The sequence below is a fragment of the Streptopelia decaocto genome, assembly GCF_964273445.1.
Source record: "Streptopelia decaocto genome assembly, chromosome: Z".
Classification (NCBI taxonomy): Eukaryota; Metazoa; Chordata; class Aves; order Columbiformes; family Columbidae; genus Streptopelia; species Streptopelia decaocto.
In genome coordinates this window covers 63,655,548-63,679,687 of record NC_138657.1, presented here as the reverse complement: position 1 = coordinate 63,679,687, position 24,140 = coordinate 63,655,548, and the positions used below count along the sequence as shown (strand labels likewise).

The 24,140-nt window shown below is 34.6% G+C and overlaps 1 protein-coding gene across 1 annotated transcript in view; it reads left to right on the top strand.

Moving 5' to 3' along the window:
- ADAMTS6 (ADAM metallopeptidase with thrombospondin type 1 motif 6) overlaps positions 1 to 24,140 on the top strand; it is a 152,743-nt gene that overhangs the window by 81,790 nt on the left and 46,813 nt on the right. Inside the window, exons 12-14 of the mRNA XM_082074507.1 lie at positions 9,559 to 9,666; positions 16,340 to 16,485; positions 18,811 to 18,874. Coding sequence (XP_081930633.1) covers positions 9,559 to 9,666; positions 16,340 to 16,485; positions 18,811 to 18,874 — 318 coding nt within the window. The remainder of the gene's footprint in view (positions 1 to 9,558; positions 9,667 to 16,339; positions 16,486 to 18,810; positions 18,875 to 24,140) is intronic.

The following is a 24,140-nucleotide window of genomic DNA, read 5'->3' as shown; positions in this document are numbered from 1 at the left end:
CTACATCTGAGTCAGACTTTTTTTTTTTTTTTTTTTTTTTTTTTTTTTTTTTTTTTTTTTTTTTTCTTTCCTTACAAATTCTCGCCACACACTCTGCTATTTTCAGACTAAGGAAATCTGCAGGTATTTAATTCATGATTTACAGCATAGCCTTTGGAGATATGCTGCATTTTAAGTGAAACTGAAAAGTTAATAATGTGCAAAACATGGCTTTTCCACATGTATGTTATTTTTTTCAAACACTGTTAAAACTATGTAATAATTGTTGTGATGATCGTGCTGTGCAGTACACTTTTTTCTTAAACCAGTTTCTAAACCACAATTGGAAGTAATTAAGATGTGTAGGTAATATTGGCTTTCTGCTTTCATTTAGGTTTAAAATTTTTGTTGGGCTTCCTTTATAGTTACAAAAAAGAGGTTGACACTTAATTGAGGCAATAGTTAAAAGAAGTTACATCTTCATGTGACATCACTGGTCCTCAGAATTTATATACTGTATTGTGTTCCATCAGTGTGCCTTCAATGTGAGCATAACTTAAAAGTGTTTCAGAAGAAAACCTATTTTTAATAATAGAGTTCAGAATCCATATATAGCAGATTATTGTAGAAGTCTGGTAATATCCACTCTTAGAAATGATATGCATTTAAAATGGTGTCTACATTTAAAAATATTATCCACCATGGCTGTGATCAAGATTATTATCATTGTACAGATTTCAGGTGATAATTTTGAAGGGGAGCAAAAAAAAAAGTATTTGGAAGCTGGTAGTGCAGATGAAAAACATCCATATGAGAAAGACATATTAATATATGAAAGGTATTTTAGAACTGAGTAGTGGAACTAGATCTAAATAGCAGGAAAAGCTGAATTGAATATTCTTTCCAACTCTTTATCAAAAATAAACAGTTACTGTTTTAAATATTCCTATTTGATGTACTGTTCACATGAAGATGCCATTAATAGTTTATTGATCTTATTCTAACAGACATGTGTGCAACTATGGATGGAAAAACATAGTAAAAATTCCCTAATTAACAGTGGGCGTAGTTTGTATACTAACTTCTTTTTAGCATTTCATTTAGCACTTTTTATTTGAAGTGTTCATTAAAAAAGAGGTAGAACAGGTTTTCCAACATGGAGTTTAGTGACCCAGAAAGAAATAAATTCTAAATCAAAGGGAAACGTTGGAGAAAATTACTTGCCTTTTTCTCTTGCTCATGTTCTTTTTTGGTCACATGACAAGAGAAACAGTCAAATTCTCAAATCCAAGGCAAAAAAATTACAAGTCTCCTTTGGGCTCTGATATAGCTGTCAGGATAGTTGGTGCTTTTAAAGTAACTTGGAAAATCTTTATGTTCTTTCAACTTTGTAATTCTGCTGTAATGTCTTATTAGCCTTTAGAAAAATTACCTCTTTCAACCCTCTAACTTTAATGTTAATCTGTGTTCATTGCCTTTTCTTCCATATTTCCTCATCCCTTCCCCCTGTATGCTTATTTTAAATTGTTTGTTGCTTTTGATTAGAGATCATGTCCTATTCCTGAAAAGAATATTGCTCATTTAAGTACCTGAAGTGTTTTCTCACTTAGAAACTTGAAGTTAAATACATAGAAAGGTGTTTGAATGATTAAGGCATCAGAACTGAAGTGCTAAAGGAGCTGTATGTTTCCACCTTTCTGTGTGTTTACTAACAAGGACCCAATTTGACCTTAAAAGGAAATCTTTGTAGTTGTTGTGATACTACTGTAAGCACTAGGCCTAATAAAGCTGTTTAGTTACTTACAGACAGAACTCTTCCAGCAAAAGCATTGTGGCTATTGGCCAGATTTCCCTGTATTGTTTAGCACCTTGAGTCGGCCAAGAATTGAAAGAGATGCTTTAGCTGGCTGCTTCAGCTCTTTGAGATGAGAAAATGAAACGACATGTTAGTAAGTAGACAGTGATCCTTCTATTGTATTGTTCTTTGTAGTGTACTTTCCACCATTACTGACACAGGGGTAATTTTAGAGAATTTAAGTGAAGAAATAGTTACTTTGAACAAAGAATTTGAGAGGCTGTGTCTCAGACTACTTTAAATATTTCATTTTTAGGATACACTTTCAGATTCAGGAGAATGTTAAATTTGTGACTTACAGTAAGCCAAATTGTAATCGTGGAAATTTCACTAAATAATACTGACACATAGCTTTTCCCTAAAGGCAATACATTTTTTCCAGGTTATGTTACTGGTTTCATGGCAGTGGGAGATTTTGAGGTTATTAGGAACAGTGCTAGTTCCTGTTCCTTGATGTAGCTACTGACTGTGCTACATCTTCTAGAGTGATGCAGTGTGAATTCTCTTCTGCTGATTGTCAAGTGTGTCTCAGTTCTTTGTTCTTTTTGTATGCCAGTTCTTCTGATAGTTCAGGCCTTTTTCAATACTTTTGCTTAGGTGAGTGTAAAGAACTTTTTTCATTGGCTCCTTACCTCCTTAACCTTCGAGTATCTGCCTAATAACAGTTGGCTTTTCACTGTTTCTGGGTTAACTCAGAAAGAATTCTAGTCTTGACTTTGAATTTCTCTGTTTTATGAGTTCAAATAATACCTGGAATATGCCTGACTGTAACTTACAGATTTTTGGTTCAAAATAATGCTTTCCTCTAGAGCTGGTCCCCACATTTTTAGGATGGAGGGTAAAAACCTCAGACATTTTACTAGCAGTTAATACTTTATGCATATGGTTGATATTGCTGTGGTGCATTTTATGATCTGTGAAGCAGTTGGCTGCTAGCATGGGTTTCAGAGATAGTGCCTTGCAATTTCTTTGGTAGATTTTTTTTGACTTTATGCTTTTCTATCATCATTGGTATCAGTAAATACTTCGAGTAATGGGAAAAGGGAACAAACTCCTTTTGGATACATGGCTTCACTGAAATCAGTAGGACCAGTCTTGATATTTCACACTAGAGTTTAACACATCAGATAATGTATTTTAGTTGATGACAGGTAGCTCTCGTCTTTGTCATGGTCTTATGTTTGCAATTAAATTCTCCAGTTAGTTTGCCAATAGAAAATAGATTTAAACTCAAATACCAGTTTTTATTCACATTTTGTTAGTGCATTTTGGAGGACAGATAGAGTTCAAGCTATGAACTTACTGCTTGTAAACAGGCAGAATTAAGATACATTCTCAGAATACAGTGTCTTCCTGCTGCCTTCCATAGTTCCCTTATATTAGTTGTCTCTAGGAGATTTTTCATCAGTTATGGGGAGTGGCCGTAAAGTTAATTACCATTAATGGAAAGTTGCTCGGAAAGCATTGCCTTCACAAATACAGGATATGGAGTTGTTGTGCCTTCACTGCTTCCTAGTTTCCCACATGCCAGTTCAGAAATAGGTTAGTTAAACTGAATTAATTAGTAATGACCGAAACAAACCAGCACTGGTCAGCTAACTCTCAAGTCCAGGAAAGTAAACAAATTGCCATACAGAATGGTTCTAAAATATTTCTTCTAGGGCAAAATAGCCTGAATTACAATTGACCCTTGTAGTCACGTGATACAAGCTTCAATATTAGTGAATTAAACTGTTTTTTTCATGAAACTCTGATGTTATTTTTTCCAGTTAAATAAATGGTGGTATTAAGTTTGATGTAGGGATTTTATAGGAAAGTGGAAGCAGATTCTGGAAGCTGTTTTTTTCAGAAGGAAAGGCAGAAAAACGACTGGGCTATCTATCTTTGCACCAGAACTACTGGTTCCCTTTTGTTCCCTCACCCATGGATACTGTGACTAGGGTTGTGTATTACTTTGAATCTGTACATAGTAACTCACTGAAAAGTGACTTTTTTCCCCCCAGGTTCTTATGTCATACCATGGCTGGTGCTTTATGCTTGGTGTTTGTTAGCAGAGCATGAGTAGTTTGATCTGATGGATTTATATTATGTTGCTCACAAATTGGTGTTAAAAGTATGAGTAGGGAAAGAGAGGAACCGAAGATCCTGGTATTATACTCTGTCATTTTTCTCAACCTTTTCATTGTTTTTTTATTTCATAAGGACTTGCTGGTCAAGTGCAAAACCTCTCATCACAGTTGTGCAGGCATTTTGCATTTAGAATTATTAAAGTTTCTAGCTTTTCTTGTGTAAGGACTTATTGGATCATGCTGTAATGAAGAACATTGGAAACACTTTCAGCTTTATTCTTGAAGTGAATTTTGTTCCCTCTTCCTTTTAAGATTAGGATGTGTACAGCCAAGGGAAATCCCACAAGTATTCCTCAATCTGCATCCCAGAGTAGTTTTACGTACTTCTTGTATCTTTTTTCTAACAAGTTCTGATAGTCCCCTTCTTTATTAGGATTGTCTTGTCTCCAAACTCCCTTTCTCCTTCTCTCTCTTTTTCTTTTTGTCTTTCACAAGAGACACAGATGGACCAATGTACCTGGATGTTATGAGAGCTGTTTAAAAAATTCAAGGGGAAGCCATTGATCAGAGCAGGAGGAGTGCATTAGATTACAATAGAAGCAATAATGAGATTCCAGATACTGGAACGTGGTTTGAATAAAGTTGAGATAGGTTGCACGGGTTTGAAAAGGAAGATGTTACTTGGACGTGATTGACATTTTGAGGCTTCTGTAGTTGCCATAAGGTTCACATAAGCACCCAATATTTAGGAAAGAATGCTGGCAGCATAATACGAGTATACCACTTAAGTTTCGGATTCTATTTTACATTCTTTCAGCGTGTTGTGATACATAACATGCTGCACCACTTAATGAGCATTTGGTAGTGGAGCACTAAAATGGTAACTTTTGGGTGCTTATCTGAACTAAACTTTGACCTTCTGAAGTTCACCCATAATTAGAGTCTTCTAGTTTTAATTGTGGTGCCAGAAGTATTTCAGCAGTGAGGCTGAAAATACTCTAGGTTGATGCTCTTCAGGCCTGAATTGTAAGTTACAATTCAAGCTAATTTTTTTATGCTCTATTTTAGCAAATGCTCATCAAGAGGTGCAGCATATTAGAGATTAAACCACTGAAAAAAAAATATGAACAAAAAATTATACTCCCAAATTATCACAGTTTAATGTGTATTGTCAATGTATTTCCCATCTCTCTCTCTCTCTCTTTTTTTTTTTTTTTTTTTTTTTTTTTTAAATATTACAGGCCAAACTGCTAACTTTTGTTGGAGGCTTTCATTAGTGTTGAAAACATTAAGAACAGCACAACAATTTCACCTTTGCTCATATTACTGAGTTTTCATTGTGCTGTATTGTTACCATTTATGGTGATTATGATATAGGATGCTTAGATGTTACATAATCTGAAATGCCTATATGTAAGTGTGCATGACACAACAGAAGTGGCTCCATCATTGATAACACTTAGGCAAAAGGAAGATAATTTGATTTGCTGTTTTTTTTCTCTAGATGGGTTCAGCTTTGTTTAATTTACTGCAAATACAAGCATCCGAATTCCAAACTGAAGTCATGGAGTCCTAAGATACACCGTTACAGGTTGTCATCTATCTTGTCTTGATCTTGTGAAAGGCCTCAGCTTCAGTTTATGTTTCCTGGATTTTTAAAACACTTTCCCTTGTTTGCTTTACCAGTTCATAGTTATAATATCCACACATTTGGAGATTGACTTTGAGGTCATTGATTAATTTTGAGATTATGGTTCTTTCTCTTAGTTTCACTAAATTATTCACACAAGTTTGATGTTGGCAAAAAGGTATCTTAGCTTCATCCTATGTCTGCCAATAAAGAAAAGGCTACCCTAAAGGGTCCCCTTATGTTGGCGTGTGGGTGGGAGGGTGGGCGGGTGTGCATGCGTGTGTGTGTGTGTTAGTGTGTGGAAAAAAGCAGTATGCTTTCTAGTAATGATTTTGGGCTTGACCTTTCCAGGGCAGCTTCTCATATGTTTTTAAGGCTGGTGTATTAAAACCAGAGAGATGTTACAGATGGGATGGTGGTGGTAAGGAAATAGCTCAAATCAATAACGGTGAAACAAAGGTAGTACCAGGTGTAGGGTTGAGTTGGAGAACAGAAAGCTGTATGTACCTAAGTCAGAATTTCTCTGTTAACTTTCCCAAATCAGCTGAAAATAAAAAAGACATAGCCCTAATAGTATCTGATATAATTCCATTTTCATTTAACAGAATAACAGCACAGATAGATTTTCCACTTCTTTTTAGGTATCTTATTTATTTTCAAATGACTATTAATGTTTTTTTCCTTTCACGTAGAGTGATGGAGAATGTACTTGAGATTCTACTCTTTCTTTTAAATGCAAAACTGCAGGGGAAAATAAACAACTTTTAAAATAACTTTGGATATATTTAAAATAAATTACAAAAATACTTTATTGTTTTCAATATAAATTACTTATACAAATTGATACATTGTGTTATTTTAGTTAATATATCCTCTGTGTTTTCCCTAGTTTTCCGTAAGGAAATATTCTGTTGATTTTAGGGTATTGCATGTCTGTCTCAAACAGAACTCTTTTCTGATTTAGGCAGAGGTTTTGGCTGAAATGTTCATAGTGTGATGCAGCCCATAGTAATTTTACATTACTTTTGTCTTTAGGGATTTACTGAGCCAAAGTCCAGCTGAAGTTAAGGTCTGAATAAGGACTACCAGACTGTGTCAACAACAATAATATCTAGTTTTGATGTACTGCTTTTCATTCTACCTCCTAAAGCAAAGTAGGAAGAAGGAGAGTATTTCATTTTGTGGAGCAGAGAGATGAGCTGACATGCTTAGAAACATGCTGCAAATAGATGAATGACTGAAATAGTTTTGGAGTCCTGTAACCAGTAGTTCACACAGTTCAGCTGAGTGTTTGGCATTAAAATGTCTAGGTGATATCAGTTCAGTGCATTTGGAGAAATCTGGTGTGACAAAAAAGCCTGAATACACAGATAGATTCCTGTTGGAAGGGACTTGTTAAATACTCCCATTTGTGGATATGTTAGCCTGGCAAGAAAATACATGTTTTAGTTATTACTTCACCGTATATGTTAATATATAGATGGTATATTTGTGTGGGCATATCAAAAGTGAAATTCCCCAATAAACTCTGGAGTACAAACCAGAATTTTGGGTTTAAATCACCCCAAAGTATAGATGTTTTCAAATTCCAGACTGTTATCCAGATCTGATTTTTTTTTCCCTTCTGTCTGTACTGTAATGATTGAAATCTTTGTTTCTTTTCAATGCAATTTAATTTTTGGCTTTTCAGAACATTGAAACATGCTTCACAAAATCAGCACAGCTATTAATTTAAACATTTGTCCTTGATTGCATGCAAAGCAAATACAAGGTCACAAGTAGAGTCCTCATAGTCTGACATGTTTAATCATAGAATCATGGAATGCCAGGTTAGAAGGGACCACAAGGATCATCTGGTCCAGCCTTTCTTGGAAAAGCACAGTCTAGACAAGATGGCCCAGATTTGACAGTGTAAAACACACATGAAACATACGCAAGTAAATCACACTAATTTTCCTCAAAAAAATCAGCAAGTAAATTAAATGTAAGAATAACTAAGGCAGTATTATGACAGGAGCACCTCATACTGTGTCTGAAAGGAGCCAATTTCAGGTTTTTCACTTTGAAATCCATGCTATATTGAAGTTTGGATTCATGGTTGATTTAGATATGAAGTTGATTTAGTGTTGAATTTTAACACCTTGATGGATGTTGCATTTGTAATCTAATTAGATTTTTAAAGAATCTTTGTCATGTATCTTCTTCTCTTTCCCTGTTCTATTTGATACATTAAACCCAATATCTACTTGTGTGTATTTTAATCTGAAAATTTTATCAGCCGAGTGGCAAAAGCAAATGTTTTATTTGGAGATTTAAGTAAGTAAACATTTATACTGTTTGCATTTCTTCAATGAAAAATTCTGATCTGAAAAGTAGGATAGTTCTGCATTGGCTGCAGGTATGCTTTTACAAGTGGCAATATTTCTTCTAAAAAGGGGCTCAACAATTCGCTTAGAGCCACTCACCAAATAGGATGAAATAGCTTGAAAATTATACAGAAACTCCAGAAATCTTCAGCACTCATTCCTCATAATTTCAGACCTTTCTAATATGGTATGTTTTTAGTTATTTTTTAAAAAGATAACTTGCTTCTGCCAGTCGTGCTGTCTTAACAGTCCTGCAAGAATGGCACCAGCTGATTTTAAACTTTGGAAATAATTTTGCATTATTTAAGAGAAGGCTGTACTGTCCATCTGTTACTGCACCTGCTAGTGAATAATGTAAAAATAAATGGATTTGTATATGCAGTAAAATGCAAGAAACATGAATCTTCAGGTAAAACTTAACAGTTCTTCCTCTTGATGTGTATAGAAAGCCTAGGTCCCAAATATTCATTTGTTTCCTCAGATAAGCAATTAACTTTTTTGGGGGAGCACCTCATAATTTTAGTTTACTCACACTGTCTTTTCCTTTTTGCTCTTTGTACCAAGGTTCAGCCATAGAATCTATACAAGGATTATTTGTAGAATGTGATTTTAAGCAGCAGTTAAATAAAATGAAATAGTAATGACTGTCGTAAGATCATTTCAAAGATCTGAATGTTTCAAATTTTAAAAAAATACTTTAAAATAGAAAGTATCTACAATCAGATTGTGAACTCTTGCACAGATCTCAAAGTAACACAACAAAGATTATCGTGTAAGTCATTTACTGTAAAAGCAAAACACTTCTGATTCCATTCTGTATACATAGCTGAATCCAAGGGCAACTGAGGCAACTATGAAGATTTCCATTGTTCAGGCAATTTGGATCATTATGAATTTCAACCCTTAGATAGTTTTAACAAGAAATCTCAGCAGAATTGGCTTAATTTAAATGAGTAAATATGCAAAACCAAATGAGAAAATATGTTAGGGAAAAAGTTTATTTGAAAACCTGTGTTTGTTTGACACTGACAACATAGGGAAATAGGGTAGGATAAATAATTTATGAAATATCAGCCACAAATCTAAAAAACATAAAGGAAATATTTTAGTACATAGCTCTATAAGTATTAAATACGTGTGAACTGTTTTGGCAAATGTTACAGGAGTGCAAGTAGTTCAAGCTCAGAAACTTTGGTTTTAACTAAAGGAAACAAAAATAATTGTTGCTGTTTCATATTTCAAAATTAATGGGATCCTTTTACCATGTAATTTTGAGGCAGATAATTACAGTAATGGAGATACTACAGCACATCTGAAGACTGCTTTTACAGCAACACTAAAATATACTAAGAGCAGTATTAGCACTAATCAAGAAAAAAGCAACTAATAAAACGTTACTTGCATGTCAGGTGTGAAAAACACATTCTTGTAGTCTGCAATTTTATGCTTCCAGATATTTTTTTTGGCAGAATATCTTAGGTAAAATATGGTAGCTTTGAAATTGCTCCCAAATATTTCACAACCATCTGTAGATTTATGTCACCAGCCCAGTTCTTAGCAGTCTCTGTTCAAAACAAATTTGTGTATACCTGTGTGTATGAGGATGGACACCATTTTAGGCTTTTATTCTGATCAACTTGCTTCTGCCTTCTTTCCTAGGAAGTGTGTAGAGAGCTCTGGTGCCTCAGCAAAAGTAACCGCTGTGTTACCAACAGCATTCCAGCAGCTGAAGGTACTCTTTGCCAAACAGGGAGCATTGAAAAGGGGGTGAGTACAAACAATTTATTGCTTGAAGAGGTGATTTATTGTTAAAAGCCTACAGAAAGAAAGAACTAGAAGTACTTATGTGCAATTATAGGAATTCAAAAATTAGTTACTTCAGAATGCATTTGCATCCTAATGGAAGTGTCCTACAGAACTATATCACAATTATTTTATATATGTAATTTCATAAAACATTTTTCTTATCTGTAAAATTCTATAGCTGGGGGGCAAGAGGTGGGGGGAAGGGAACCAAGCAACTGAACACCACATGCACTCACACACACAAACCCCCCAAAACCACAACAACAAGCAAAAAAAACACAACACACATGCACACACAAAACCAACAAAAAACCAAAACAAACCAAACAAAAATACCCTGATACTTGTGTATTTTTTGATTATTTATTGTAAAAACTCTTCAGTTTAACCTTTTAATGAATTTTATAGCACTCTTCTGCAAAGGACTGTAACAAGTGTAGGTCTGGCATGGACTTTGAAAATGTGTAACATAGATCTAGAGCCTGAACTCTGTTGTTTTGTTAGAAGACAAAAAAAACTTTATTATTTCAGATATAAGCTAAATTGTACAGGCATATAGAAAAAATGTTGCCTTAATAAAAAGGTTTTCTCAAAGTCCATATTTCCCAGTGATCTTTCTGTTTTCACTTCGAATTATTTTTGTAGTATTCAGTTATACTTGCGTAACCTTTTAGCTTTAAAGGACTTTTCTGTGCAGTCTGCTAAACTCTTCTACCTTATAGAAAGTCGATGTTGCAATAGATAAGTCTGGTGCTATTGTATCTGTTTGAACATTTGAATTTTGATTTTAAAACAGTGCCTGTGTATCAGTAGTTTCAGACAAAGTTCTGAAACTTAGTTTTAGATTAAGGATAGTAAAAGAGTATTTCTGAATAACAAGGCAAAATCTACACAGATCTTAAAGAGAAGATTTTAATGATTAATTTACAGGACATGTACTGGGGAAAAAAGTGAATTCCATATATGTTTTTTCAAGATACTCTGTTTTATGCAGGTTTGTACAAAGTGAAGAGAGCTTATTATGTTAATTTCCAGTATCTGTCTGAGAGTTGCTTCATCTGTCCATAAGATTTACTGCTCCAGAATGGATTTTTTCCTAACAATGACTACTGACATCTATTCTCATCCTTACTTTTGACACGCTAGCTGGGCTAGTTTCAACAAAGATTAAACTGCATTTTGACTTGCAATCTGATGTTTAAACAAAAAGAATGAAAGCTTTTGGGCAGCTGTCACAGTTTATTAATGCTTGTTAACGGGTTCTTTTAGGGCCCATGGCCTAGCGTCATTCTGATGTCTTTTCCATGCTGAGTTCAGAAATATTGGTAAACCATGTTAAATAAATTTGTTGAAGCGGTCATTAAAAAAAATTGAGTGCTTCAAGTTGGCCACTGAAAACAGAGAGAGCTTCACATTCTACCAAAATGTTACCTTTTATTAGAGTAATAGAAAATGTTAGAAGCCCGGCTCTTAAATCAACAGTCTAGGTTTATTTTGGAACCACCACTCCTTGCCAATGACAAGGAGCAATGTACCTCAATTTATATTTTTAAATCATGAGACTACAGTGAACAAGTTGAGATGCTTTAAGATGCTGTTGCTATGTCCACTTGCCAGAGGCTTCTATCAGCTTGCTCTCTACAAAAAATCTTTTCGTAGTCATCTGTATCTCCTTCCATCATTAGATTTTAGAGGGAAATGAGAGAATACATACTGTTTTACAGAGGTAAACTGTTCATGCCTGTTAACAGCAGAGAATTGTGTCTGTAAACTGCAGCTTCAAATATTCCTGTAAATTAATAGCTCCTGATAGCAAAAAAACAGGAGACATGAGCTCTTTGCAAGTATGGTTCTCTTTACCACACACTAAGGAGAAAATAATATGTTACAATTTTGTAACACTTTGTTACTACTACTACTAGGACTATTACTACTACTGCATTTGTGTAGCAATCACACCTAAAGGCCCCAACCAAATTAGGCCACGTTTTGCTGGGTTCTGTCCAAATATGAAATAAATTATGTTACCTGCTCTAAAAGCATAACAAGATCTTGGAGTATTTCTTCATATTCGTAGGGTCAATTTCTGCTTTTATTTACATTAATGTAAACTCAATATAACTATTAAAGCAAAATCTGGTGCAGTGTGCATTAATATCTTATTGGCAGAGTTGGGAGGGATTTCTACTATTAAAATGGCCTTAACACTCTGTTATGAAACCTTCTTTCAATTGCTTATATAAATGTGCCAAACATTTAACTCTTTGGGTTGAAATTTTCCAGAGTAGATGTCTTGCCTATGCCTGAAGGTTTTTGGAGTGTTTTCCATAAAAGTTACTCAGCTGTTTTCTGCATACAGGGAAAGAGAATAGAGTGGTTTCTTGCTACTGATGGAACTTGTATATCTGTTCTGTTTTGAAGCTTTTATATGTTCATGCTTTGGTGAAGGGTTTTACATATCGGCTGAGTTCAAAAAGGTACTCTTTTTCCTAACTTGTAATAATAATTTTCAATATACATGAAGTTTCTCTGCTATTCCCAGAGATGTGTTTGTGAAGGTAAACTAACTGATAGATTTTTATAAATACTCTGATGAGTATAAAAATCAATAAGACAAAACTGGTAGGAATGTTTATTTTGTCTTTGAATTTAAAGTAACAGAAAAGGTGACCTTTTCTAACATCGTTGTTTAGATTCATACTAGGTATGTAAATGAGGGCTGAGTGGGCAAAAAGTGATAATTCAATGTCCTGAAAGGACAGTTTAAATAGCGATGTTGTGTGATAATTTAAGTTGTTATTGGACATTACGTTTTCTTGCAAAATATTTGTAGAGGCAATTATTAAAAATACATTATTAAAACTGAGATGGCAAATTTAAATTGAATTTTTTTTTCCCCTCTACAAAACATGAAATCAGTTTCCTTGCAATATTAGAGTACTTGCTGCTTGAGTTTCCTAAAAGCAAACTATCATAAATCTTAGTTCTGTTGAAAAGCTTATGTTCATATAAAAGCAATCTCAAATGTGTCACAATGTCATGTTTTATTTTATTGTTAATGATCTCTATACAAAACATTTTGGACTGCTTACCTTATTCAGAGTTTTTTGCACATTTTATGCATATTCAAGTGCATCACCTAGTTGAACTAATTGAATGTTATTTATTGAGTGTTAGAGAAGAATTAACATTTCAGTTCTAAGCCTTTCATGAAGGATTGTTCTTTTAAAACAATTGTCACCTTCTCGTTTCTTCATGTACTGGTTACTTAATAGTCCTTACCTCATCATACCAGATGAGGTTGCTATAATTTGTGGAGGAAGCATATTTCTGTAGTCCCATTAGAGTAATGAAGATTTTTATAATTTTGAATTACTCTGACAGATTTTGTGTATCAATGGCTTCTAGTGAAAGATGCATTTTCACTAGAAAGTTAAGTCCTCAGATTTAATTTCAGTAGAGAAGGAAAAACATCACCTGAGGAGTTTTTACCGGGAACTATGGGAATGTGGAAGACAATGTATGACACTGGAAATCATAGAGTACAGGTGTTTTACACAGCTTTGGAAAAATAAAGCAGGTAAAATGCACCTGCATATTGTATACAGTCATAGTAGTATAGAGTTGGGGTTTTTTTGCATGTTATGTTTTACTTATGTGATATTCTTGTGGGTTTAACTTTAACTGAGTGTCTTTCATTTCTTTGGTTTTGACGTGTTTGTAGTATATAGAATGTATTTTTCAGTAATTAGCCTACATTTTTACTCTTAGAAGCATTTCAATTTTTAGCTTTTGACTTTAGTGTTAGATTACTGTTCATGTACTTGTGTTGCATCTTTAAAAGAATGCTGCAAGGAGGTTACTGTCTTTAGTTAATAAATTCATTATCACTAATTTTATAACTGTAATGAGAAGAAAACCAGAAGATTTTAATCCCTCATGTGTAATTCACATAAATACTTCATTCTCCATCATAATTGTACCATTAGAGGCATTGCAAAATGCTGTGCTGTGTAGATATATTATAATAGCTAAAAATGCAGGTTTACTAAAGAGACTGCATTATGTGTTATGCAGGCATTCAGTGATAGTCTGGATTTAAAAGAAGCTCCATATGAAGTGTACGTTCACCTGATGGATGCCTGCTTGGCATAAACTTCCAAATTGTAAATTTAGAACTCCACGAAGGGTAGCCTTACTTTTTTCTGTGAAGCCTTGTGTCCTTGTTTTTTGCTCTGAAGAAGGGTGTGTTGGGCTGACCCCATCCATCAGCCAGGCCTCTACCCAACTGCTTGCTCGCTACCCACCCAGGGAAGAGAAGAGACTCAGAAGGGCAAAAGTATGGAAATAGACAGTTTAGTAAGTGAAAGGAAAAGAGAAAAAGTGAACAGGAGTTCAGAGGCAAATCACTTACTACCTCCCATCAGCAGCCTGTAGCACAGCCAGTCTTTTAGCAGTGGCTACTTTGGAAACACTTCCACCCCCAGTTTCACTGCTGAGTATGATGCTATAGGGTATGGTATATCGCTTTTGTCAATTTGGGTCAGCTGTCTGTGCTGTGTCTCCTCCCAACCTCTTTCCCACCCCCAGCTTGCTCACTTGGGCAGCAAGTTGAGAAACCAAGAAAGCCCTGATGGTGTGCAAGCACTGTTCAGCAACAGTCAAAACATCTGTGCCTTATCCACACTGGTCACAAACCTAAAATGCAGCACCACATGGGCTGCTATGAGGAAATCTCTGTCCTGGCCAGACCTGGTAGAAAAGGTAGTGCATTTTGTACTTCAGATTTGAAGTAGTCTGCTTTATCTGTTCTGTAGACACATTAGTGCTTGCTTTTTGAGAGGATGAGGCTTATAAGAAAATGTGCTGGATTATAACAGGTACAGCACATACAGAGAAAAGAAGAAGTCATGGAGGATAAAAACATTTGGTCATGGACGATGATAAAAACATTCTGAGAGGAGAAAAAAGAATGAATATGGCTAGAAAAATAATGCTACAGGTTTCACTTATTAATGTGGTATATTCAGTGGTAGCCTCTGTTCATATGCAAAACCATGTTGTGTCTGGGTGCATTTACTGATAAGCTACACATTTTAATGTTAATATATCATTTTAATGTACATTCTTGAGATCTACACACTTAGATTCTGGCACATTTGACAATCTATCATAGAAGTACCTTTTCTTCAAAATGAAATTTCTAATTTAAAAAAAATATATATTTTTATTAATTTTCTTTAACTGACACTCTGTACAACTCATTGTAATACCAAACCCCTGCTTTTCTGATCAACGAGTGAATGTCAAATTATCTTTTCAGTTGCATTCAGAAAAATCTATAGTAATTCAGGTCATCGTGAGTGGCTGTATTTACTTGTCTACATATGTCCCACATTGCTGGGACTGAGTCTTTAAGTAAGCCTTAGGACTCAAGAGAAAAGTTAGCTTTGCTGTACCTATTAATATTACTGTAAAGTCAACACTGAGTGTTCCAGTAGTGCTTATGGGTGCACAGGGATATGTCTAAGTTTCCATGTCTTCCACGCATTTCTCAGTGCTTTTGTCAAATTCATATGGCTGATTCTGGACACAGAAGTTATCTGGTTCTCTTTTCAGAAAGGGTCAGTATCGTGTCTGTTATGGGAATTCGAGGGAGATGAACAGCATATGACCATGTTTTGGAAGTTAAATTTACAGGCTCAGGGCACTGTAGACCTGAGGCCATGCTCGACTCTGCTGCCTAAGCCTATTGTGGGAAGGGTTTATCTAACTAACATACTCCAGATTCTCAGTGGTGCAGTAGACACCAGAATGTGGATCAAACTATGGACTCTAGGTTTATTTCTGAATGGTTTAAAAAAGGTGTCTGACCAAGGAAATGATAAACCTGTTTTAACAATTAGCCATTTGTGTGAATTGTCTGACATTTTGTAAATTGGATGTAAGTAACAATATTGCAAATTTAAATGTTTGCATGAGTGAAATATGCATGTTAATTCTGTCTCTGAACAACTGGCCAGTCACTGTTATATAATGATTTTCTGTACCATGTCTAATGCTTTGGCACTACTATTATTATGTCTGTAGGCTTAGTATAAATGAAGTTAGTATAAATTAAGTACTGCAACGAATTCTTCTTCCATTGTAGCCTCATCCAGATTTAAATTTTTAAAATCTAAGAGAATGCATTCTAAGAAATACTATCGGGGGGAATTTTTCATTTTGCTTAATGAAGACCCTACATGAATCCTAAGTGGAGGGTGTTTTCCAGAAGTAATCTTAGAAATGAATCTCAATGTTTAAAAGAATGTGAGCAACTTGCAGTTCTTTTAGTGTGTAACGTTAAGGAGGATGGATGACCAAAAAAATAAAATCTTTATTTTAAGCTTGCTTTAACTTCTAATGTGTGTTAGGGACCTATAATTCAGGACTTAGTGAAGACAATTAACAAATCACACACACCCTCACCAATGTCTAAACAAGGCTAGAAGAAGTAAAATATTAGTCTTGTTATCTATACAGAGAATGCTAATGCCTATAATTGGTCATTGCCTCACCCTTTTATTTTTCTGTCCTGATAACTCTGTCAGCCTGGAAGCTAATTTTGTGGTTTTTTTGTGAAATCTTTCAGTGGTGTTATCAGGGAGAGTGCGTACCTTTTGGCACTTGGCCCCAGAGCATAGATGGGGATTGGGGTCCGTGGTCAATATGGGGAGAGTGCAGCAGGACCTGCGGGGGAGGAGTCTCCTCATCTATAAGACACTGTGACAGTCCAGCGTAAGTAGCTAAAGTAAGCCGAAGCCAACAAAAAGACATTTGGAAATTATTCAAAACTGTGGTTTCACATGTTATCTGTTAAAATGTTTTGCTAGTTTGCCAACATTTGTCTTCAAAATAGCGGACAGAAACACTTAAACAGGAGAAGTTCACTAGACATATTTCTGACATTTTTAGTGTCTTATGTACTGTAAAGATAGCTGGATTTATGTTTATATTTAGCAGTAACCAGGATGGTTTTCTCTCTGCAACTTGCTCTTCGTGCAAAATATATTTAAATTATGCCTTAGATAGATTTTTTTTTTTTTTTTAAATTTTTTTCCTCTTTCTTAAGACATATTACCTCTAATGCTTGCCCAGGATATAAAATAACTGTTGCCAGTAACTTATTAAAAAACCCCAACATGGTATTGCAAGCTTTTGCGTAGAGCTGCTTACATAGAAAACATAGTAATAATATGTTGCATATGATACTTTTACATGTTGTTGTGCCGAACACTTAGTTGTGACTTCCCACTGACTCTTAAAACAATTCAGTGAATTCTCTCCTTGCCACTACTCCCTATTGGTCCATCTACTCTCTCTCAAGAGGGGCCAGCTTCTCCCTTACCCCTTGGTCTGTTGTGTGTATCTGTACTGGTCCTGTCATCTGTCTGCTTTCCAGTGTGCTGAGCATTGTTCCAGAAAGGGTCTGTCAGGTAAGTACTCCTCTGTCTGTCACTAGCACTTCTCAGATGAGGACCACTTACTTATTTCTATTGACATTTGTTGCTGAGTTTTTCTTTTTCCTGCTCTTTTCTTTTTCCTGCTTTTTTCTGTTGCTGTTTTCCTTGTTCTGTTTACTTTGTCACAGCTATAGGTCTTTGTGAAAGAGTAGTTTTATTACTCAATACTTTGCTCTTGTTGTGTTCCCTAATCACTATTTCCATCACCATTACCAGTTTTTAAGAGCACTTTTTCTTGAAAACATTAGGCTTCTGTGGTTCTTTTATGAAAATCTGTTCTGTGGCTTTTGTCAATCCTTTCTAATCTTTTCTCTGTACACTTAGGTTCTTTGTTGCTTGTACCCGTGTTTTGCAAGCCAGTCTGTACATCAGTTTTCTGCTGTACTCTGAAAGACAGACACCATAATGTTGCATTACTGCTGCTTAAGGTGGTCTGTTCACCTCCTATAATTTGCAATAACTATCAAATCTGGGAAATAGAACTACTCACTGAATGGATTCAAAAGCAAAAATTATCCATATGCATCAGTAACATCTCAGACTATATTACTGAGAGAATACTAAATTCCTTATTTTTTTCACAGCAATATGTAAAAATGCTAGTGAAACGTTTGTTTGGAGCATGAGTAATTTCGTAAGATTTTTTTAACTACTCCTGTCACCATTTATATTGGTTGGTATGTTGAAAGGTGATTAAATTTTAAATGTTTAACAGTACAGCAAGCAAATGCATGGAGGGATGTATACTTGCATTAGGAAAAAAAATCCTTTAGGTTTAAGGATAACGTTGCCTGGCTAAGTATCTGTAATGTGAAAAGTAGTGTTGATTTTATTTTTAGTTAACTGTAAGTTATTTTATTTTTTTATTACAAAACAAATACAAATACCTTTTCCTCCCCTGCCCCTTTCTGCTTATTAGTTATGACCCAAAGAGCTGGTATCTGATTAATTTTCAATTTAACTCAATATTAATTCATTATTTGACCTCTGTGGAAAATAGATAAGGTTCTTGAACAGTTCAAGAATTTAAGAGCCAATATCTGATTCACGCTAATAGAAACCTTCTTACTTGGAGTTTCCTCAGATTTAATACTACTTAATTTAAATCAGAATCAGATTCTTGAAATAGAAAAGGCAGCCTTTGGCTCTGCTATTTAAGAGGCAGTGTTTCTTCATTTTGTTATATTTTCAAGTGTAATATGAGAAGATAAAAAAAAGTATCGTATAGATTGTTTACACATTTCTCATGCTAGTTTTACAAAGCAAGCAAATAATTAAAACCAATGCCCTTTTATAATGTTCAAAATACAGTTAAAGTGTAGTGCTTGGAATCTTTGCAAACTAGATAAATACTGCATAAGTCATGATTTTCAAGTACCCACTATTGTTTTGTATCTGGTCTAATTCAAGTGAATACTACAATTCTTAACAAAATATTTTAAGATTTCAACTTAAAACTTCCATGTGCTTTTAATTTTATTTGTACATTATATGATATATATCTCTTGGGCTTGTATTTATACTGATAATGCATTAGTATATCTCAGGAACTTGTGTTTGTACTAATACATACACTAACATGTAAAACATGTTTTTCCAGGCCTTCAGGTGGAGGCAAATATTGCCTTGGAGAAAGGAAGCGGTATCGCTCCTGTAATACTGATGTAAGTAAATTTTCTTCCACTGTAACACTGTAATCTTCCTGTTGTTAATTTTAGCAGCAATGGATGCATTTTTTCCCAGTTTAGAAAAGCTGTGAATGCTGCATCCATGTTAAAGGTGAATATTTACATTCCACATCAGCCCAAAGGTCTCTCTAGCCCAGGGTCTTGCCACCCAGCAGTGGCCAATAACAGGCGTGTAAGGAGAAATTATAAACTTTTGCAGCCAAGGCATAACTTTTCTGTGGATATACTATATGAGTTTCCGGAAAATGAATGTCTAAAGATTTCTTGAGCTCCATGTTGTACTTGTACCACATTAACGACCACAAATGAGGTATCCTCCATTAATCCACTTTTTAAAACTATTACCCTTTTTATACCTCTATAACTTCCACTACTAATGTGTTATACAATCCTCTTATACAGTCTGGGAAAATGTTATTTCTTTTGGTGTGTTTTAAACCTGCTATTTTGATGGTTCTTGTATTACCAAAATGATCATGCTGTTTTATTTTAGAGTTGAGTCCATCAGATAATGAACTACCACTGAGGGGTGGGGCAGATTATGTATGTATAACATCAAATTATGAACCTAAATTAGAAATTCAAGCAAGTTAAAAATTGATCCAGAAAAAAAATGCACACCAACAAAGAATTTCACTAGTAAGTCTCCAAGTCGTTAACACTACAAACATAAAGAGGCTTTCATATTATTTTATCTTCAAATTTGTCTTAATTTTCTTCTTAAATCAAGAAAGTTTGTAACAGTAGGAGAGTCTGTGCCTGAAGCTGATATTTCACCAGTTTATCTTTTGATATATTTCAGGAAAAAATACAATAGTTAATATTCTGATCCCTTGAAAAATACTTGGTTTTATGATTGTTACTAATTATCATAAGTATTAGCTCTGGAGACTTCTCTGTGGAGGTTATTATTAGGAAGTATTACAAGTTTCCCAGTTAAAAATTACTTTCTTACTGCCAATCACAGCTGCTCTCTTCACACAGCCAAGAATTGTGATAGGCCTTTTGATCACTGTTGTAAGACAAACTGAAGCTGAGCTGCTTGTCCAGTAGGAGCTGTAAAACTTTTCCAGTCATAGGGGTTTCCAAATTACAGTGCAGCATTCTACAACTTTGGCCATCTGTCACGCGGGTGTTGAGTGCATCACCCATGCTATCTTATTTTTTTCTGTAGATATATATCTTTGCGCTTGACTGTCTTTGCGCAGTTTTCATTTGAATGGACTCAGCTTTTCAGGTGATCTGCTGTCATTCATATTTCCTCTTTATTTCACTCAAATGTTTTTTTTGGTAATTGAAAGACTTCGTGAGGCATTTTTCCATAGTTCAAATTCACAAACAAAAAGATGAGTAGCACTGAGTCTGTTTCTTATTCCTACAGTTGATAGGAAATTCACCTGTGAATTCACCAAGTGATAATTCCTTATTCAAATATGTCTATTGAAATCTGTCAGTCAATATTTAATAAATTGAATCTGTGCTCTCCTGAACTACTACAGGTTTATTCCTGGTTTTCTTTTTTCAGGATTTTGTGTACTACTAAGTTAGGTGCCTTATAAAACTCAAATTATATTTTGTATTCCACTGTCCTTTCAGTTTAGCCAGGAATTGTAAAAGGGTTTAGTTGATAAAAGCTATTCTTATACAAAATACTGTTCTATATATACTCATATTTCTTTTAAACCTGTATCAATCAAGTCTCTGCCAACTTTTCTGTTTATTTGGGATTGATATCAGGCAAACTGTATCCTAGAACATCCTATTTGTCCTTTTAAAATAATGACCTTTTTACATTAGCACTGTTTCAGTTTATACATGCAGTTTAAGATTTGTTAAAAAAATTCATATTGGCACACTGGTGTCCTTCTCCTTTGACTCTTTGATGACTCTTGTGAGATAATTGTCCAAGCATTCCTATTTAAAATGTTTATATCCAGTAAATATTCTTTAACATCTGCCACAGTAACTAGTACACAAGAAAGTATACATGATATATAATCCTGCTCCCTCACAAATATACAACATTAATTTTTTTAAAAATATAATTAATAATCATATCGCTACCTAATTATACCATTGAAATGTCACTAGATTATTTTTCATTCTTATATTTTATTTCTTATTGTCAGACACTTTTCAGACAGTTTTATTCTTAGACGGTTTTGCTTCCCATATTCCCTCTTTGTTTAATACCGAGAGGAACTTCATAGGGTCACAGAAGGAACATCTAGAAGGTATCTGAGAGAGGCCTTCAGGCTATTGCCTGGATCAAAGGAAAATCATCTGTTGTTAAATGATTCCTAACTGATGGTTAGGAAGCTGACCTGTTTTGAAGTAAGTTCCAGTGCAGGAGATACCACTAGGATTCTTCAATATCCTTACAGTAAGGACTGTTTTCAGAAACGATAGTGTATGTTTCCCATCCTTTAAGACCTTTACTTAACTCTTTCCCTAGTAAGAAGGCAGCTGATAGTGTTCCCTCCACAGGAGCCTCCCCTATGTTTGCAGGCTACTGTCGTATCTATTCTTAGTCTACTTTACACTAGACAGTCTCTTTGTTAATAGCGTTTGGGATCCCAGTGGTGCACATCATCTTGAAGTGTGGTGACCAAACCTCTGCCCAGGATTCTAGCTGAGGCCTGACAGAGCTAAGTATAACCTCAAACTCAACTGTCATTTTAGTGATGGGATTCAACTTATTAGTTTTACTGTTGTGTTAATTTTTCTTACAGGAGTGACAGTATTTATTTAGTCAGTGTTTGTCCATAATGCCCAAATCCCTTTCTAAAAAGCTGCTATTTAGGAAGTCATCTCTTAGCTCATTCTTGTGCAGTTGATTGTTCCTACTCAAGTGTAGCAATTTGCATCCATTGCTTAATTACAAACGACTGCTCCAATATGTAAAAATCTTCTAAAATTATAGTCCTTTATTCTAAACTGTTCACTCTCTACCTTTACTTAGATTTCAATCAATAGTTTAAATAAACTATTGGAAAGGAAACTTTGCATTTGATTGACTAGGTCTTAAAAGAATTGCAGACTTTGGCCAAGCAATTTGGAAATGCTATTCTTACGGTTTGACTGTGAATAATTTTTTTAGTATATTTTGGGGGTAAGGTTTTCCAGTGCATAAACATGTTGTTACTTGTAGAAGTTCAAATTTACTGCCTTAATGGCTTTGACAATTGTAGTCTACTTCTTTTATAGTAATATTTAGGGTTCTACATAACTAAGAATTGCTGAGACTAGTAAATTTTGTTTCAAGATTTATGATAGTCCTTAGTGCTTGACATTTTTAATGGAATAGTATGTTTGATTAATGTAAGCGTTAAGAGCATGCAAGTCTGTCATTGTTTTTATGAAAAATGTGTTGTTTGTACATCTTTTCTGTTGAAGTTTTTTGTTTTGTTTTGTTTTGTTTTTGCAGTGTCAACATTCATTGCACATCTGTAATTTTCAATGTAGCACTCCCTAAAGCTCCTACTATTCATAAACCAAAAAAGCCCCCATTTTGACTTCATTTTTCTTTCAGAGATAAGTTATTCTGTTGCCCTTTCTTTTGACTATTTTAATTCTTTGGAAACAGCACACACACTCCTACTAGGCTTATTTCTCTTCAAACACTTCCAAAACCGTATATGACTTCTTAATTCAAAAGGCATCGCTAATGGAAACGTTGAGATCAGCAGAAAAGAACATTAGCTAATGAGTTCTGGAAACAAAAGGGTGGCAGAAAGAACAAGCTCATCAGAAGCTTATTTTCTATGACCAGCCACACCATCTTTAACAAAAAATACATATATTTTCCCAACCAAAGTATTTTTAATTTAAAAAAACCCAAATGCTAATAGAATCCCAAAGCACATAGTGACTCAGTTAAAGTAACTCTGTCTGATATAAAATATGTATAGGATGTGAAGCTTAATTTGATACACACCTAAAACTGTAAAAGCCTCCAAATTTTTTTATATATAAGAAACATGTTTTGCTTACAAGTTCTGTGAATGGTTTATCTATGTACAAGTATGTGGTGTGTATGCATACTTCGAAAAGATTATTGTTCTTCAGTCTTTTCTCTAAATAGAATGTAAGCAAAGGGCTTTTGTTGGTTCCTTGCATTATGCATACATTCACATATATTGTTTTTTGCTTTCATAATTTTAATATTTTCAAGCCTTTTCTTTTTTTTTTTCTAAAGTGCGTTCATGTGAGGAGCTACATCTTGGAACAATACCTGAATTTCAGCTGTCACCCTTTTGGCTGTTTCTCATCTTCTGTGAGATGTATTAGAGCCATTTGTTAATAGGAAACACAATGAGTTAAATTACTGGAGTCTGCCTGACTTCAAGCTCCAAGATAAACAGATTTCTGTGAGAAAAGATGTTTTATGTCATGTCAACATTAGTTCCATGATTCATTAACACTCTTTAGACAATGTAATTTTGCTTCAGTCTTAGTTTTTTTATGTTCTTATTAAACTCAATGTTTTTTTTAAACTCAATTTCAATTATTTCACTATCATCTTCTTGGGACCTTCTGCAGACCCGTTTTTAAGTTGTGATACATTCATTAGGTTCCTGCCTCATGATTTGCGGTCTCCTAAAAGTGTATTTGGAAATGCAAGCAGGCTGTTGCTTGACAAGAGTTATCCATGTACTGTAACTGCATGAAAAAAGTGAAGTATCTTACCCAATAAAGAGAAACATTTATTGCACATTTACTTTGGGAGAAGAGTACATACACAAAGAGACAGTGCCAAAGAGCACAAATATTGCAAATGCAAATTGTTGCTTACCTTTCAGTAATGTTTTTGCATTTCTATACCTACGATTTCTAATGCATTTCTTGAGGTCATAGCCAGTATTTATACTTCCTCTCAGGTATTGGTGAGATACTAAAAAAGACAGGAAAATTGTACAGCAACGAATCCACAGGTTGCATTTTTGCTTCAGATTACATAAAGGTGCAGGTCTCAGGCTGCCATTTGGTAATTGCAGTCATCAAAAGGACTGCCTGAAAACTTCATTGAATCTACATGAAACCTGAATTAAAATTAAGGATTTGGAGAAAGAGCAAGATCCCAAGACTAAGGGTCAGCCTTTGTCAGTATTCACTGAGAGGACATAGCCACTAAACTGTCAAAATATTTCATTGCTAAGGTCGCCAAATCTGCCTATGGATTGATGGATTTACATTTTTTAAGCCAAAAACAGCGGGATATGTAAAAACTTTGGTATCATTG